General features: G+C 43.3%; 1 protein-coding gene across 7 annotated transcripts in view; it reads right to left on the reverse strand.

Moving 5' to 3' along the window:
- The window catches only part of RGS6 (regulator of G protein signaling 6), a 211,074-nt gene that overhangs the window by 87,433 nt on the left and 104,015 nt on the right, over positions 1-19,626 (reverse strand). For 5 of the 7 annotated variants that reach the window (XR_014527471.1, XR_014527472.1, XM_083508813.1 and 2 more), the window contains exon 3: positions 8,591-8,690. Coding sequence is in view for 5 of the 7 variants with exons in the window: in XM_083508813.1 (XP_083364939.1) it covers positions 8,591-8,690 (100 nt within the window). In the remaining 2 variants the exon portion in view is untranslated. Of the gene's footprint in view, positions 1-8,590; positions 8,691-12,745; positions 12,944-16,052; positions 16,266-19,626 lie in introns of those variants that run through there. The other 2 variants (XM_083508815.1, XM_083508814.1) reach the window with 2 other exon arrangements.

Below are 19,626 nucleotides of genomic sequence, written 5' to 3' on the forward strand. Positions count from 1 at the left end.
ATGCTAATCCCACCCTGTGGGACCCATCTTGATATGTGGGCCAGGCCACCCACCTGTCAGATGACATCACCATGGTGTCAGATGACATCACTATGATGTCAGATGAAGTGTCTCCCTTGAATAAAAGCCAGCCTACAAAAGAAAAATGTTCCTCTGCCTGTGTGGTTTGACTGAAGCGTTTTCAGTTTACAAACCAGTTTGAATTTCAGCCGGGCTGCAATGGACAAGTGTTCTTTTTCATGGAGTTGCTCCACGGGTGCTCAGAAGTTGCACTTGCATCCGGCACTGCAAACTCTGCTTGTGGCCAGGTGCACCCAGCTAACACGAATCACAGTGGGACTTAAAGGGCACCTAATGCAAGCCCCGCTTACAGAGGAGGAATTAGACTTTAAGACGCCCACATGCTTCTTTGCAGTTGTGGCTTTACCTGCCCTGCAAAGGATGTTGTATGAATGTGGCTGCGGAGGGCAGTGGGGGGGGGGGGGGAAGGGCCTTGTGGGTCAGAAGCTCCCCATGCCTGCAGTAGGTCTTCCCAAGCAGTAATGAGACTGAGGCCTGAAAAATATGTGTGTGTGTGTGCAATTAAAGGAAAGGAGCTTCCACTCTCCTGAAATGGCAGCCCTAACCAAGCATGTAAAAAAGAAACGACAGCCAGCCAGATATTTTAACAGATAAAATAGGTAGAAATGAAAATGAATTTCGATGAATAACTTGGACATGAATTTCCATGTAGGATTTCTGAGGAGATGCTATTATATGACCCAGTAAAACTACTCTATACTGAAATTGCTGCCATGTAGCTGGGCAAAATAAGAAGAAGTCACTGGATGTGGAAGAGAGGAGGAGTCAGGAATTCCTTCTCCTTGCTCACCCTAATTGGACACTGCAGGTCTCCCAAGTGTCATGGCTAAAGAGCAGGTATAACCTTTCCCTTAATTGAGGGGGGAAAGAAAACAGGAAGATGGCTCAATGGACTAATTTACCTGTAAGAGCTTCCTCCTTAAAAACCCGAGTCCCTGTTCAAGGTCAAGAGTCCCAAACTTCTGTCTTTTGATTACAGTCTCCTCCATTTGATTCCAGGACTGAGGGAGAAAGAACTTTTGGACCCTGAAACAGAAGCCTTTACTAATGTCAGGAGGGATATACTGAGGTGTGAAACACATAGCTGATAAGCGCTGTCTGTTTGCTGTGATTGGAACTTCAGCTAACTTGTGCTCCAAACACAAGAGAGTGGCTCAGTTTGGGTGCAGCTTGTGCCTCTATCAACAAATATGCACACGAAGAAACAGAAACCACAGACAAGCAAGTATCATATATAAAATTTAGTCTAATTGTTTGAATAAATGATGCAGTATTTTAAGACATAATTTTTAAAAGTCATCTGGAGCCAATTAAAACAACCACCAAGCTTAAATTTTAAGATTTAAATTCAGTTACCATCCATTGAAATAAATAGGAAATATAAAGTTGTTCTCCCTATATTGTCCTGCCTGGGTGCTGCAGTTGGCTACTTCTGCCAACGTCAATTGATGTCAGGAGGCCTGCCACCTGCTAGAGAGCCTTCTTAGCAATGCCACTCCCGAACCCATCCCAGCCACTGAATGTTGGCTGGTGCCTACTTTGCCTATTTTTCACCATCGGCCAGTGGTGGTTCTCACTCTCCAGGACTTTGAACAGGCCTTATGTGACAGGGGTTATATGATAGATAGGTTTTTAACTGTAATGTTATACTGTGTTTCATATTGCTGTTTTCACCAGTTTCCGAAATGCCATCAAAGAGAAGTCCAGATGAACCTCCTTTGACAGCAGCATGGTCAAACGTATTTCTCTGGGTGGGTTTGTTTGTTTTTTGTCCTGGACACTAATCACAGCTCAGACAGCACTCTGCAAACTACCCCCACGCCCACAAAGGCTGATTTTAAAGGCTCCGGGGAACTGTGCAGTTCCTCAGCTAATCCACAGAATTCAAGGCAGAGAAATTCCTTGGGAAAGTCTTGAGAGCAAGAAAGCTATGCAATCCCTGAACTTGCTTGATCCTGCTCAGGAAAGCTGCTCAGCGCAACTGGGCTAAAGAATAAGCACACATCCCTTTATATCAGACTTCCTCAAACTCGACCCTTTAGATGTTTTTTTGGCCTACAACTCCCATGATCCCCAGCTAGCAGGATCAGTGGTCAGGGATGATGGGAACTGTAGTCTCAAAATATCTGGAGAGCGGAGTTTGAGGAAGCCTGCTCTATATGCTCTCCAGAAGCCTTTTCAATCTAGATTTTATACTGCCTAGACTCTACCCTGAATAAGAACGTAAGTACATAAGAACAGCATACTGGATCAGACCAGAGGCTCTTCTAGTCTAACACTCTCACATTGACCAAACAAATGCCCAGGAAAGCCCCAAATCATCACCTGAGCATCACAACAGGTCACTCCCCACCTGCAATTCTCATCTGCTCGTATTCAGAGGCATACTACCTCTGACACAGGAGGGAGAATGTATTGGTGAAACTGTAATTTTTCAGTTATTTATTCTTGAAGTCCTATTTAGATCAAGGAGGCAGTTCCAGTCAGAGTGGGTTGAAGACTGGTTTGAAGCCATTGCTTAGCCTCATCATAGATGCTTCTACCACCTCTCATTGTATAACACAGTGTGTGTGTGCGCGCACACACACAAATATTAAAAGACCCACTATCAAACCATGCCACCTAGAAAGTCCATCTGAACACAGCTGCAGCAGAGCTTCTATAAAAAGCACAAAACTTCCTTCCAGCTGAAATGCAAATATTTGGAGTTGTTTTGAAAGACACTGAAATGTTTTAGGAAATGCTTAAATTGGTTTTTTTCCTTTTTTTACTTAGATATATTCAATTTGCTCAAGATGTTTCTGCATCTGTGACATAGTTTGTTTGTTTAATACCCAACTTGAAAGCCTACCGTTTCTAAGACTATTAGAGGATTCATTTTTCAACAGCCCTTGCTGTAAACCCTTATCCTTGAGGAACTAGTACCCGCAGGACACACAGCTGGAATTACAGTGGTTTGACACCAGCTTTGTCACATGGGAGCCAATTAGATGAACATTTTATGAGAGATGCACCACAGTTCAGCAGGGTCACCAGGGGAGAATTAGGATCAGGAAATACACCCATCTTAAGGCATTAGCAGTAAGAAGGGAGTTTCTGTGTTTCAAATCAGATTGTTGCATAATCACAGTACACACAGCACAACTATATGTGGTTCCTGCCCCAAAGCACTGTAATCATTTGTTCTTGGGCAGCAAACAGCAATGGCAGTGGGCTTTCTGTTGCATCAGATAGAGCCAGTTTATTTCCAGCTTCTCTGACTTGACAGTGTCTGGCATTAAAAGACATTTTAAGTGAAAGCATTTGGTTTTTCACCATCTGGCTGAAGTTAAACTCAGCCTGAATACTAAGCAATGACTAGTTGCCCGCTGGTATACGTGGGTGGCGCTGTTGGTTAAACCACAGAGCCTAGGACTTGCTGATCAGAAGGTCGGCGGTTTGAATCCCCGTGATGGGGTGAGCTCCCGTTGCTCGGTCCCTGCTCCTGCCAACTTAGCAGTTCGAAAGCACGTCAAAGTGCAAGTAGATAAACAGGGACCGCTCTGGTGGGAAGGTAAACAGTGTTTCCGTGTGCTGCTCTGGTTCGCCAGAAGCAGCTTAGTCATGCTGGCCACATGACCCGGAAGCTGTACGCCGGCTCCCTCGGCCAATAAAGCAAGATGAGTGCCGCAACCCCAGAGTCGGTCATGACTGGACCTAATGGTCCGGGGTCCCTTTACCTTTATACACAAAGGCATATCCTGATTACGTTCTCCTCTCCCCTGAAAAACCTACCAAAACATTCTATGCCTTGATAACATTGTGCTGTATGTTTGCCTACCTCTGTCCCTTAGCCTTCACACAGCTTGAACCACATCCAGGCATTGAAGCACCACCCAAAGTGGTTGAGGCAACCCAGCCAGATGGGTGGGGTATACACAATAAAATTATTATTACTCTTACATATGGCAATGTTGGTTTGAAGCAGGAGTGGACCATACTTCTTGTCCACCCTCCACATCGTCACATCAGTGCACTAAGCCTGCCCTCCATTTCTGTGGACATCTTGATCAAGCCATTCACATGTTCTGTTACGCTCACTTAGCTGGCATTTTTGAAATAAAGGGTAATAATTAGCATATGCAAATAGGCAAAGGGCTTGGTTTTCCTACCTACCATGTGAAGCATTCCAGAGAGATGCTCCTTTAAAAGCTCTGAGTTTCCCTTTAATACGTATGTTTCCTGTGCTGACAGCAATATATCCAGAGAACTTGAACATTATTGCCAATGGGAATTGGTCTATTTGATTTGAGAGTAAAATATTATTAAGTGCTACCTGACTAAAGCTGACACACAGGTCTTTATTCTACATTTTAATTTCTTCTCTAAATATTGGGGATAATCTGGCAGAGTCAAGAACTAACTGGTTATCTTTGTTTGCCTGAAGGATCAAAATGGTAGTTTCTATTTCCCCATTCCCCCCAATCCACGTCGTCTGTTTTTGGTTCTCCTTTCCTCCCTCTGACTGAGAGGGAATCATAAACTCAGAAATGAAACACTACCATTCCCTTAACTACCATTACTTCTTAAATTGTATCACAGCCCACTACTGCCATGGAACAATGGAAATGCTGAATTTTTAATTCACTGTATGCTATGTCTGATCTCTTCTAGGTGTCATAGTCACCCTCAGCTTTTGGTGTGCAGGCCTCAGAGACCTGGAAGTACAGGGGAAGATAAAAGAAATCTCTAATAGGGGGAAAGGGGGATGGGGAAGTCTGAAGGATCAGTATAAATGAATATGACAATGACCAACGCAATCTTCCAACTGAGAAGCAGGTGAAAAGGGAGTATGCAGCATTAAAAATTAAAATTAAAATGTTGATCTGACATATAGAAGCATCCAGTGCTTTTTGTGTGTGATAGTACTCACTGGTACAAAGTACCAGCACCTCTTTCTTTGTGGTCCACAGCAGCCATTTTTTACTGGCACCCACAGCCTTTTCATCAATATTTGAGTACTCTATTTTTTTTGTCCCCCCCCCCCCAAGTGCTGGAAACATCCTTTGTTTTTCTTTTTTTAAATAATTTTTATTAACAGGCCAATCAAATCACATTAATTCCAAATCACATTAGTTCCAAATTATACAGCCAAATTTTTAAAATTTTGTTGGGGGTACCCATACTTCGAGCTCCGAAAGGGATCCAAACATCACTCTTGCTGCTGCTTTAATTACACAGTTCTGTCCAGATAGTCTCTTTGTTATTTTCCTCATCTTCTTGTTGTTATCATATATTCCTTTCTTTGTGATCTCTGATAATCTTCACAAGCGGGTTGAAAACAAACATATCCTGTGTGGATTTTACACTCTCCAAGAGCCATGTCACATAAAGGACAGACGCCATTTCCACACCTCCGTAAAGAACATTCCCACAGTCTGTCCGTTGATTTCCACAGGCCTGCCAATCTGTATCTCAGGGGGCCCTGCCAGGTCAAATTCACATTCCGATAACCATACATTCACATTCCGATGACCATGGTCCTCCTCCCCCTCGTCCTCCTGTGGGCAGGCCTGTCTTAACGAATCTCCATTTGTAACTGCGTCACAAATATCCTTTCTAAAGAACCTTCACAGTATTTAATGCCCTGAGGCAGATGAGCAAAATCTGCACACTAAGTGCAGTGGTTAATAGTCCCTGGTTAAATAAACTGACTTCATAACCTTCGCAGATATAAAGAAGGGACTATCAACACCTTTTCAAACCCGTTTTTTCCGACTGTGGAGGAAGAACTAAATTATGGATAGCCTTGGTCATCAATCTTGAATAATACCTGCCTATCTGTACATCACAGTTATGAATTGTCCAGAAGGGATGGTAGGTGAACTTGGGATGCAGAAGCAAAACCAATATTAATACAGGACTTAGGATTATTGCTAGATGATGCTAGTAAACCTCTGGCTTCTACCTCTGTGGTCTTTGCTTTTATGTTCATTTTTATGTTGTATTTGTAAACCTCCGGCTTCAACCTCTCTGGTCTTTGCTTTTATGTTCATTTTTATGTAGTATTTGTAAACCTCCAGCTTGTACCTCTCTGGTCTTTGCTTTTATGTTCATTTTTATGTAGTATTTGTTACTTAATAATAAAAAGGGGGGATAGACTTGGTTCAAATCTCCATCCAGCCATGAACTCACTGGCTTGGTTGAGATATAACAATCTCAGGCTGGTACACCCTGAACTATGGCTATGAGACTGAGCTGTGCTCCCTCCCTGGCCCTCCCTTCATGCAGCCAGCTTCCGCTTTCACTTGGAAACCTTGGTCTAATCTGATTTCAAATCCTGCTTTGTAGGCAGCAATTAGACCACCGGTTCCAAGTGCAGACACCATTATTTAATGAGCTGGATATCAGCCCCAAAACCAACAGGCCACTGATTGGCCTTAAGCAAGCTGCAATCATTCAGTCTCAGCCCCTTAGCCATATTCCGAAACAATCATTTTGGCCTGCTAGTGAGACAATTTATGTGAAGTACAGAAAGCATTTAGGGAAAGTATACATAAATATTCATCATGTTTACTTCTACAACCAGAGTGTGCTGTTGAGAAAGGAAGTCCCATGAATTTTAAGATTACACACTCTAAGGGGTTACATGAGCATCTTGAGCTATTACAATTGATCTTGGATGAGATACCACGGTCTGCTTTCTCATTTCCTTTCTGCCACTATATATAGGAACTCATTAAGTCACCACCATCGCAGTCATGTTTTGACTCATGGGCACAGCAGCTCCTCTACATACATTTTATTTGAAGGAGGTATAATAGGCTGGGGTTAGATTCTAGAAAGAAAGCATACTGTTTGCTTAAGTGAAGGTCAGGGCAAAGACAGCAAGATGGTAAATGGCAGGATTCTATGAATCTCTCCTTCACAAATCCTTCCCTTAGCTACATGGACCGCTCTTCTCTACTGCCAACTAAAGGTGGTCCATCTGTGACCTTCCAGGTGGTGTTGGACTTCAGTTCTCATCAGACCCAGCCACCATTGCCCATGGTCAGAGATGATGGGATTTACAAGTGAGGAACGTCAAGTAGGGCTACCAATTTTTTTTAGAAGTCCTGCTTTTAAGTCTTTGACAGCAGCCTAACTCACAGAGTATTTATTATTTATGTTTGTTGGTCACCTCATAATGTAGACAATAGGTGCCAGTGACACTGCTTTCCACACAGCAACCACAGTGTCAACCTATGGGCTCAACAGTGACTTACTCAGAGTAGGACTTTGAAGTAAATGTCCCAGTAGAATGAGGAGGAGGGCCCCCCAAATGCACAAGGGTTGGCTTATCAAATTTCGAAGTAAGTGGACTAGTAGTACACATTACACGTCTAAAGTTGGAGAAAAGCCCTTTTAAGACCCTTAAGCCCAAAGTCTAAAATTCCCACCCAACAATATATGGGGAAGAATCACAGTTTCGCCAGTACAAAATGCAGTGAAGCATATCAACTGTGCTGTCGGGAATTATCTTGACCCTATAGAAGAAACAGGTTGTGATAGCATTTTTAATGCCAAGAAAATCCTTACTGCAGCTATTCCTAGGAATGCAAAAGACCCGTTTTCAGGAAGCCTGATCCTGCATAAGGATAAGTATAATCAGCTTAGAAATGATTGTCTTCTTTTTCCTTCCTTGTCCTCCTAAGTAACAGTGATGGCTAGCTCCAATGCTTAAATAAAGCCCATGAATATTAAACAAGAAGATAAGCAATCCCTTTTCTTAGCTAAATATACATTAAGTCATCTTGACTTGTGTCTTTCTCACTTGAGCTGATGGGATACATTCTCAAAAGAGATGAATCACTTGCTTTTTTTAACCAAAGGACATTCAGATACAAAGTTTGTCAACATGAATTTCATGCCCTCATACTCTGTATACATAGCTACATCAATGATAGTCAACAAGTGCCCTCCAGATGTTGTTGAACATATAATCCTCCAATAATCCTTGGCCATTGGCCATGCTGCCTGGGACTAATGTCCACTTTGGTTGACCCTGGCCTACATTATGCACTTAGTATTTGGGGATTGCAGATGAGCTTGAAAGTCCCAGGAGAACTGAAAATCTTCATTATCATAGTAGTACTGAGAAGAACGCATGTGTCTCTTAAGTTGCCTGCATGGCTGGATAGCAAAACCCAGCACCTGGGTTGCCATGAGGGAGCTTCAATTTACACACCAATCCTTGGCATCTCCAGGTTGAAGAAGACTCCTGTCTGCAACCCTAGAGAGCAACTGCCAGTCAGTGTAGTTAAGCTCTGTCCTTCCAGATGTTGATGCACTCCAACTCCTGGCATGGCCAATGGTCAGGGATGATGGGAATTGTAGTCGAACCACATGGGTAGGGCTACAAATCAGCCACCCTTATCGTGGATAGTACTGAGTTAAGATGGTCCAGTGCTCTGACTTCCTATTTCTTCCTACTATTATGATTTGAAACAAACTGAATGGCAATGTGTTACAATTCAAACAGCATACATACCTGTGACAACACTGGGGATTTTTGACAGAAAGCTCTTGACTGTTCGGATGGGCACACCACCTGTTTTGTCATCTTGCATTCTTGTAATGACATCTTCAATCTGGAAAGCAAGAGACAATGAATATTATTCTTGCAAAGCACGTGACTGACTATAGAGATTTAGACTGCAGTAACATATTTAACGGTTCTAGGAACACTTCACCAACATCTCAGGTGTTACAAGGAACCATGCTCAAAGGGAGCATGCAGAGAAGAGAAGAGCTGAAGGAATAGCACCGGCTGAATCTTAATTTGGTTGCCAAAAGGATGGAGAAAAAGAATGAATGAACAGTCTTTACAAATGGCATTATCTTGATAACATAAAAGCAAGTAAATCAAGATAGTTGAAAACAAATATGATGCATGCCAGAAATAAGGAAGTATTTTACGAAATCAAGTTCTGTTGAATCAAATGCAAGATTGTGAATTACAAAGAAGTGCATTGTTATTTTTATCATCATCAATATCACCATCAGGTGGCTTAAAATAAAAAAGCCTAAAACATGAACATTAAAAATACTGACATTAAATTTATAGAAGCAGACACATGTTTCATAACACAAAAATGTTATCTAAATACAAACCAGAACAGAAAAATAGTGTCAGCATGTCCTGAAGAAATGTGAAGGAGGGGATCATAGGTATGCTGCTGATGAAGTCCATCCATAGATCTGGGCCACATCAGCGAGGCCGAGAGAGGGTTCTTGTTGTCTGGGCAGCTCAGGACCTCCCATATACACTACCCAAGCTTCTGCCTCGGGGAGGTCAATTTGGGGCTGCAAATGCAGCGGTTTGACTTCAATCCCAGAGGAGTACTCCTTTGTCTCTCAAGACAGATGTATCCCAACAAAATGCTCTGGACTACTGAAAGAAGGGGGAGTGGAAATTCCTAAAACACTAAAGTTTCTAATTGGAAAAACCTAATTCTCTGCTTTCCTGGGAGTTTCCATCCACAGTCTTCAGTCTAATGACTTCAGCGCCCCATAATTACATTTTACCACTGCCTTCTAGTAAGCTTATAATTGAAACCAGTGTCATTGCTCTGCTCCAAATAATGTCTCTGGAGACATGTGGGTGATGATGACTCATTATTTCAAAGCTACACAGTACATCATGCGCCAGCCTTATTACTGTCAGCAACTTCAGCTTGCATCTTATAAAGTTACATAACTGATTAGCCCACTGCTGTCTTTTTGTATTTACACATAATCACATACATGAGAATCATTGCTAGTGATATCTGTGGTGCTTTTTAGCATGCAATGAACTTTTACTGTTACTGTGGAAGTTGCATATATGTACCAAGTAGGCTTTTAACTGTAACTATTTTTAGAATGTTTTTAACTTGAACCTGTTTTGGAAGGTGTTAACTGTTTTAGAATGCTTTTCATTATTATTGTGGATGTGTTTGCTGCCCTGAGCTCCCTTCAGGAGGAAGGGCAGGAAATACATAGATGATAGACAGATAGAGATGTAGAGATATATAGAATTTGCATCACGATATTACTTAACGTTTGACTCAGCCTTTAAATGTAGGAACTGTCTCAATTGAAAACTGTTATGTTTGCTCTGAGGTTCGGTGGTGCCAAAGATCTACCTGTAATGGCTCAAAGTGTGAAGGTAAGAAAACCAGAGGTGCTGACAAATGTGACAATGTGAAAGCTATCATGGCAAAGTATTTGCTACCAATGAAATGATGCTGAATGAACTTTTAGAAGATCTATCCCCAGTGCTTCTTGACTTACTATAAAGATTTGTTTATCCAAAGGTGTTTTTACAATCTGTATAACAGATGAATAATTCACTAGGTAGGAAGTAAGGTAGAACTTAATTCACTAATGCTTGTAAATGGCCTCAGACATGCCACCAGAGAAGAATATGCATGCATACACACTCTTTATCCTCAACTGACTTTTAGAAAGACTTTAATCAAACTAGAAAAAACACAAAATGGAAGCAAAGGTAGAAGACACTGTCTAAGTATATTTGAGTTTATACAACTGCCATCACTAGACGGTAGAGGTGTTCTCTTGAGCACTCATTTCTGCTGTGCTCTTGCACTTGACACATATGTTAATCTCATGCTGCGTTCCATGTACACCCTGACCTTACAAGCAAATGGCCATGTTTTAAAATTACTGCACATATTTATCACTGGGGTCCGGTCAACCTGGAATATCTCCACACCAAGAAAAATGTGGAGTGTGTCCTTATTCAAGAGGTGCTGTCTACAGATGGCACAACCTTGACAGCACACTCCAAGGAATTTCTACAAAGAATCATCAGGTGTTTTCCCCAAGCCTACAGGGAGTTTGGCCTTATCACCAGCCTGATGAAGACCAACATCCTGAGCTGGGATGTCAGCAGCACTCCACGCATCAGGATTGGTGGCAACACACTTGAAGTGGTAGGTGGTTTTGTCTGTCTGGATTCCACCATAACCAGCAACTTCTCCATCAACGCTGCGCTGGGAAAGCGTATTGGCAAGGCAGTTATGGCAATGGCTCACCTCTCCAAAAGGGTATGGGAGAATGTGCTGCTAACGACCAGTGCCAAGATGAAGGCCTGCCAGGCCTGCAGGTTGAACACACTGCTTTATGGAAGTGAGTCATAGGCACCTTACAACTGCCAGGAGCAATGCCTCAACACCTTCCACATTGTAGGAATAAGGAGGACGACAGGAGGTTGGATGCAGGTGAGTTGTGCAGGAGCAAGCTGACAAGCATGCTCCAAGCAGGCTGCCGGCTAGTTCCACAGAGACTCCTTTTATTAGCAGAAGTCAACGAATGGAAACAGTAGTGAAACCACTCTGAACATGACGTATTTCCATCCAAGCACATTTCCAGCATTATCAAATACACGTGTCAGCAGGTGTTTCCCTAAAATGTTCCCCGATACTTGATTACATCTGCGTCCCCGGTCATGCTCCAGCCAAGTGTCATGTTTAGTAACCAAATCTGGGAGAGGACAAACAGTCAGGGGGAAAACCCTGTTGTCTAACCAAGGGGCAGAATTTCAGGGAGTGTGGGCGCAAGGCTCCTTGGCACACTGTTGCATGGTGCAAGGTGTGCCTCAGCACAAGCGTTGCATCAGGAAGATTTTGGGCATCACATGGCAGGACAGAGTCTCAAAGATGTGCTCATCCAAGCCCACATTCCTAACACGTTCACACTCCTGTCTCAGCAACATTTGTGGAGGTTTGGTCATGTCCACAGAATGAAAGACAGCAGGATTCCCAAGGACAGGGAGCTAGCTTCAGGCACCGGGCCTGTTGGCAAAGCAACTCTGCATTACAAAGCTGTCTGCAAATGAGACATGAAAGCTGGAAGCAGCAACCCTACTGTGTGGGAATCCCTTGCAGATGACCGCAGTACCTGGTGACAGTTGGGTTGCATATCCATAGCAGTGACCAGAGGAATGACCCCTGGGAGGAACACAGAGACAAGAAATGCCATGCTACATCAGTAGCAGAACAACCGGACATCTTCATGCGCCCCAACTGCAACAAAACATATCTCTCCCCTATTGGTCTCTACAGGCATTACAGGCGCTGTAATTCTCCAACGGTTTTACTTTACCCACAAAGACACACTCTTCCAATGTCTCCCAAAACAGATGGATGCCAACAATAATATTTATCATGCACAATAAAATTAGAATGTCTTGGCTGAGCTTGAGGACCAGCAGCAATAAGATTGCTATGGGGCTCGTTCCCTTGCTGCAGGTCTTGGCAGGTATGTGCAAGCCTGGATGTGACCTGAGAATGAATTCAACGCAACAGGTTTTAATTCATTTAGCAATGTGGGCAAGACACATTGTCACCAATGATTGCTATATGATCAGTGAATGGTCACTGCTCTTTTTTTTTTTTTTTTTTTTGCATATGCTCCAAATGAATTTCCTCTGAATATTTGTATTTCATTACTATTTAAACCCATATTTTACATTCCCTTCCCATGTGTTTGTATACCTGCCAACTGAGGATAGCACTTCATGCATCTGATGAAGTGGAGACTCTCATCCATTAAGACTTGCAACATTTTTAAAATAGTTAGCTTTTTAGGTACTGAAAGTTTTTGTTGTTGTTTTTGCAAGCACAGACTAACATAGCTTCACCTGTGGGAGTTCTGGTCTTCATGCTTTCCCTTATTCTTGAAGCTTTATTGAATAAGACTTTTGTCCAGTGGGATTCAGATTATGCTCATGCTTCACGAAAGGCATGAATGCAGGCTGGTATAGACAGAGGCGTCTGATGAGTCAAAGCAGTTCTTTCTCACGATATGTGCTTGTACTGGGGGCATCTAGGAGGATGCTGTACTCTGGAGCTGGAATCTGTTAATAAATAATCATTGCTTCTAGATTTAGGCTCTGAATAGGTTCGGACAGAGTGTTACACTTGTGAGAACATTTGTGTGCGCAGGTGTGTGCATGCGTGTGAGAAGGACAGGGGCAGCAAAGGCAAACCCATCCATAGATGGGTGGCTCTCTCTATATTCTATGTTTGATGCCATTGAGCTCTCTTCTGAGATTATAAAGGTCATCATGGCAGGTGATAACACCCCTGCAATTTTTTTCTCACAAGCTAACAGCATTTTAATTTTAAGAAACAAAAAGTCTTGTGGTGCCTTAAAGACCAAGACATTTATTACAGATTTCCTAGATGAGATCTGACCTCATCAGTTGCATGGAACATTATCCTGCGTTGGCAGGTATATACACGGTGTAACATATAATATATCTGATGAAGTGAATTCTAAGTCCATAAAAGTTTACACTGTACTAAATGCATTAGTCTTTATGGTACACATTTTTTGTGTTGCTTTTGCTACAACTGACTGAAATGGCTACCCTTCTGGACTTATTTTAACAACTAAATTTAGGTTCTTTTCTTTTTTGACCAGTTGTAATTATATTTTAATAGTGACCTAGAAATGTCTTCTTTCATTCAAATGCAGGATAAGACACAGGGAAGATTTCAAATGCAAATAATGAAGCTACGCAGATGAGTACCCAAAGGGGAAACACCACTGGGTTTTGCAAACTGCAAAAGGTGTGTGTGAGAGAGTGATAGTTTTGCTTTGCTAAACTCTTCATGGGCTGAACATGGGCAGAAGGGAAATCCACAGCTTCTCTGTAAAAGCAACATTTATTTGCACTTGTTGCCTTGGAAACAGGCGCAGCTTTCTGGTGTAATACTTCAATATCTTAACATAACATAAAGATAGGCAGGTCTTTGTGTTTTGACAGTTCATGTAACAATGACTGAAACAATAGCATGCAACAGAAATGGGGGCAGAACAGTGGGAAGTGCACAAACCACCTGCCCTCGACTCTTTATCCACATTTCTTTTCATTCGCCCACAAAGGATATGAAGATACTGTATAATACTAAAGGGATGCCCTTTTGCAACAGCAGCCAAGGCATTAATGAGTCGCTGTAGAGTGAGTGGGTTATGAATGGCAGCCTACCAGCCCAATCTGTAATCCTAAATCAACATGCCTGGACCGAAACAGACTGAAATCAACGACATAACATAACGGCATGACATAATTCCTACATGGGGGTGTGTATCTGTATGGGAGCTGATGGGTAGCATATGGATATAATGTACTGGGGTGCGCACCAATTACAAGATTCAGTTCGGGTGCCAATTCAGCACTTTGGAAAACAGCCCAATAAAATCCAAAAAGCTTTGAAGTCTGTTCAACTCAGCTCAGGGTCCAAATTTGATATAGGGAAATTTTAAAAAGAAAAAAAGGCTGTAGCCTTTTTCCTTTCATCAGAATTGTATGAAATTTGAAGATCCAAGAAGGCCTGTAGGGAAGGAGATGGTCTTTCAAATGTTTTTTTTTTTGGGGGGGGGGTCCTTAGTTGTTGAGGGCTCTAAACACTAACGTGAGCAACTTGAACTAAGCCCCAAAACAAACCGGCAGCCAATGCAGCTTTTAAAAAAGAGGGGTTATATGCGATCTAAATGGAACCTTGGCCAGGAATCTGGTGGCTGCATTTTGGACCAATAGAAGTTTCAAGGGTAGTCCCACGTTGAGTGCATTACAATGATCCGATCTGGAACCAGTGCATGGAGTACAAGAAGAAGAAGAGTTTGGACTTAATATCCCGCCTTTCACTCCCCTTCAGGAGTCTCAAAGCGGCTAACAGTCTCCTCCCCCACAACAAACACTCTGTGAGGTGAGTGGGGCTGAGAGACTTCAGAGAAGTCTCAGCAGCTGCATGTGGAGGAGCAGGGACAACAACCCGGTTCACCAGATTACGAGTCCACCGCTCTTAACCGCTACACCACAGTGGCCAAGTCACTTCTGTCCAAAAGTGGCTGCAGCTGGTGAACCAGCCATAACTGGAAAAAGACAGTCCTGGCCACTGAGGCCACCTGAGCCTCTGAAATCTCTTACCTACTTTCAGCACTGTATTGAAAACCAAACTTGGGCCACTTAGTGCAGGGGTGGGCAGTTGGTGGCCCTTCTCAGGTTACTGGACTGCAACTTCCCTCAGCCCCAGCCAGCATGGCCAATTGTAATCCAGTAGCTGGGATAGCTCAGTCGGAAGGGCATGAGACTTACGAGGTCATGGGTTCAAGCCCCACATTGGCAAGATTCCTGCATTGCAGGGGGATGACCCTTGTGGTCCTCCCCAACTCTATGATTCTCTGAACATCTAGAGCACCACAAGTTCCCCACCCTTGAGTTACATGTTTCCCTTCCTACAAAAGTGGGCAATTTTTACGAACAAGTTCTGCCCATTTCTTGGGAGATGGAGACTGGTGAAATCTGAAGTACTGTTATTATTACATTAAACTCGAGATAGTGTTTTTTTTATAACGAGTGGGCTTTATTTATACAGATTTTAGTTTTATATTGTTACCCACCCCAAGCCTTTGGGGGAAGGGCAGGTTAGAAATCTAATAAATTACAGCGTTACCCTCGCTACAAGAAAACTCCAATTAGGTTTTGTATTAGCTCCCATCACTTCCCCAGCATGAAGCTCTAAGTTTGGCAGGGCTGCATTTGTAACAAATGACACATAGGAAAAAAAGCACAGTATCATAGCTACCAGTTACAGCAATGAGTTAGTGGAGGAAACCTGTACCAATCATTCCTTCCTTTTATGTTGCTGTTGCTAAATTCATACAGATTAACAAAGCCACTCCGCGCGAATAGATTTTTCCTGTGAATAGCAAGTGCACCATTAATACTCTCTTCTCTCCCCACTCACACTATTTTCTCCCCCTCCCCTTTTTGTGTGCTTTTCTGCACCACATAATGCAGTGTGACAGGTCATTTTATGCATCATTTACTGCTATGCACTGCAATCTACCATGGCCAAAATTAAGTCTGAAAATTGGCAAAAGGCAGATGTAAAAGGAGTGAAGCTTTGGCCCTAAGGCATAAGAGAGAGTCTGTTTACCAACACAAAGTGAAGCTGAGGGTTCAATAAGCAAAGGCGGTGCCCGTTTCCTCTCAGGTTTTCTGAAGGGCTTACGGTCACATGGTGGAAAGTGAAGCTGAAATATTTAAACTGAATGGAGCTGAGGGGGAGACAGGTGTGACCAGGGCACAGGTGGGTGGCTTGGCTGACAGGCCAAAAGGTGAACAGAGTTCTCTTCTGCCCTATTCCTGCCTCTCGGCCCTTTACGCAAGGATGTTGCCATAGCAACAGGAGTTGCAGCTTGAATGAAGAGCTGAGAGGCAACTTCTTTACCCACCAGCCAAAACTTCAACCAAACAGTCACAATGGCAACTCTTCAGGCCAGTTCCTTGAGCTTATTTCTTCCTAAGAGGGCCAAAAGAAGTCCAATGGGGCCAAGGCGGCAGAATCACACTGCCTTTTTATGTATACTAAGAAAGAAGAAAGAAGCGATATTTTCAAGTCTATTGATTCAGGGTGCCTGAATTGTTTGTGGTGAATTTGAAAAATGCTTTTGTTTCAATCACGGGTTGTTGAGTTCTTGTTGTTGGCAATTTACACTTGCAAATACAATACTGCAATTGTATTTTACTGCCATTTCTTGCTGTGAAACAAGTTGGCATCTGTTTATATGGCAGGTGGTATACGAGCACCTTAAATAAGTGAAAGAATAGCAATGCATTGTCTCAAAACTTTGGGGGCTTGAGATACTTCTAAGCCAATCTGTAAATTTAATGCCATATGGAGGCACAGTTAATGTATATGAAAGTTTTTTGTTCATGCATCCCCTTCACATACTAGCCATATTCAAACTGTTCACATGACCAGAATTGAACGAGGCTCCACAACTAGCTAACCTCAGCCCCCCTATTGCTTCTGGAGCTGTTGCCAATGAGAGACAGAGTGGGAGTAGCTGCAGTCTGGATCTCTCTCTGAAACATCTCCCTGTGTGCCAAACTGGGATGGGGGAATTTCTTTACCCACCGTTCTTCCTCTGTCAATTTACAAGATTTAAAGGTCTTTACTCTCCCCCAGCCTCTCTTTGAATCACAGGAGCACTGACTGCATCTGCATCACAGACATGAGGCGGGAGGTCGGCTGGGGTGGGGATGGAGGGACAGCCCTGCCTCTTCCAGAAGGACAAAGGAGACTGCCTTCTGGCCTCAGAGGGCAGGGTCCTCCTCAGCCTAAACCAACCCAGAGAGTCACCCAAGGACAGGATCCTGTCCTGCACAGTTTCTGAAATTGTGGGTGGGGAACTTGATGCCCTCCAGCTCCCATCAGCCCCAGCCAGTGGTCCGGGAAGGAGATGCATATTTTTATTTTTTATTTATCATTTTTATTTTATTTCAGGCAACAACTGGCAGGTGACAGGCTCCCATCCCTATTTTAAAGTTTCTAGAGGACCTATGAGAGTACAGCAGATTTGCCACTGTAGAAACTGGCTCAGTTGGTTATAGAGTCTGGTGCTATTAATGCCAAAGTCACAGGTTCAATTCCCATATGGGCCAGGCTGGACTAAATGACCCTGGGGGATCCCTTGCAACCATGCCACTCTCCATGCATTGGAAGGCAAATAACATAGAATTATAGAATTGTATTCTATGATTCTATCATATTTGCCTTCCAGTGCTTGGGAGAGTGGCATGGTTGAGCAAGAGGATGTGACAGAGGAGGCAGAGCTAGTAAGTACCGTATTTTTCGCACCATAGGACGCAGTTTTTCCGTCTTAAAAACTAAGGGAGAAAGTCTGTGCGTCCTATAGAGCGAATGCAGGGGGGGGGGCAAGTAGGAAAAGCCCCCAAGAGCCACACACAAGCTTCGTGCGGCTCTTGCGGGCTTTTCCCCAGGAGGGAGAAGGGACTGACGCGGCCAGTCAGTCCCTTCTCCCTCCTCTAGAAAAGCCTTGCGCAATCTCTCCAGTCGTGGGAGGCTGCGCAAGGCTAAAGATGAAGCCCGGGGAGCGAGCGTGATCCATCCCGCTCGCTGCCCGGGCTTCCTCTTTAGCCGTGCGCGCCTCTCCAGCCGCGGGAGGCTGCACAAGGCTAAAGAAGCCAACTTTTTAAAAATCTCTCTATCTCTACCTCTTTTTCTTTTTTCGTCCTTTCTCCACCCCCTTATTTTCCTCTGGATCAGTGTTTTTATCTAGATTAACGTTTTAGTTTGGAGGGGGGGAATATTATAAAAAAGGAAACTTTGCAGCTTTTACGAGGCAGATGGTCCCCCAACCGCTGCTTAAAAGCCTCCAGTGGTGGAGACCCCCAACGACTTCCGAGGTCACAGAATTGCAGGGTTGCATGTTACATGCAAATGTGTACAACACTATGCAAGCAGCTTATTTTTTAATAGGAAAAAGATACAACAAATTTAGTCAGACAGCTCTGATTCAGAATATTTTGTGCAACAGACAAGTTGGCCACTGGAGAATATCGACAAGCATTTATGCTAGAATAAAAGAATAATTGAGAGGGATACTTATGTGTGTTTGGTAGTAGAAGGATTCAGATACCGGAGACCCAGATTCAAGTGGTTGTACACAACACAGTAACTATAATTCAGTTACATAAGACGCCAACCTTTGAATAAAGAAGCTAGATACTTTCTCTGAGGTCAAATTGTTTCATAATGTAATGCCCTGTGCCATCCTTTGAAGCATATGGCATTGCTACCAAGAGGAGCGAGACATCATCCTCCATACACACCACTTAAGCGATACAGTCGTCTTTTGTTATTTTACTACTGAGAAGCTTAATGTACTTTAATTGCCTGACTTCATTCTGTATTCTCCACATCCTGACTCTGTAGCTACAATTTGCTCAGATGTGTAAAGAGAACATTTTCATAGGGGAGGAAAATATGTGAATAATCTCCCAACAGCAAAAGGATAATATGAATGAAAATCTGGATCCAAGCGCTTTGGGACTTTATGTATTTCAAACCCAGGGTTAGTGCTTTGAAAACAACTAAAGAAAAATAAATGCTAGAGGGTTCACTCGGATCACCTTGCCAAAATAAGGTGTGACAGGGTTGTGCTAAATAGCCTCAGCGCATAGCTGTCAACGTTTCCCCCTTTTTAAGGGAAATTCCCTTATTCCCAATAGGATTCCTTGCAAGAACAGGGAAAAGTTGACAGCTATGCCTCAGTGCCATCAACGCACATGGTGGCCATGCCCTCTCCGCCCCCCTCCACACACACAGCTGTTCATCCAGTGGCCCTTCATAAGGTTAGCCAACATGGCTTCACATCTTTTGTTAATGCTTGAGGGAGATTTTGTAGACCCTCCTACTGAGGCCTACAGCTATAGATACAGCCTCAAAATTACTACTGTATGTGGATTTGCCAGGATGACAAAGTCTTTACATGCTCATTACAATGGTACCTTGGGTTACATACGCTTCAGGTTACATACACTTCAGGTTACAGAGTCCGCTACCCCAGAAATAGTACCTCGGGTTAAGAACTTTGCTTCAGGATGAGAACAGAAATCGGGCTCCAGCAGCACAGCGGCAGCGGGAGGCCCCATTAGCTAAAGTGGTGCTTCAGGTTAAGAACAGTTTCAGGTTAAGAACGGAC

This window comes from Podarcis liolepis (assembly GCF_965112155.1).
Source record: "Podarcis liolepis genome assembly, chromosome: 1".
NCBI classification, from domain to species: domain Eukaryota; kingdom Metazoa; phylum Chordata; class Lepidosauria; order Squamata; family Lacertidae; genus Podarcis; species Podarcis liolepis.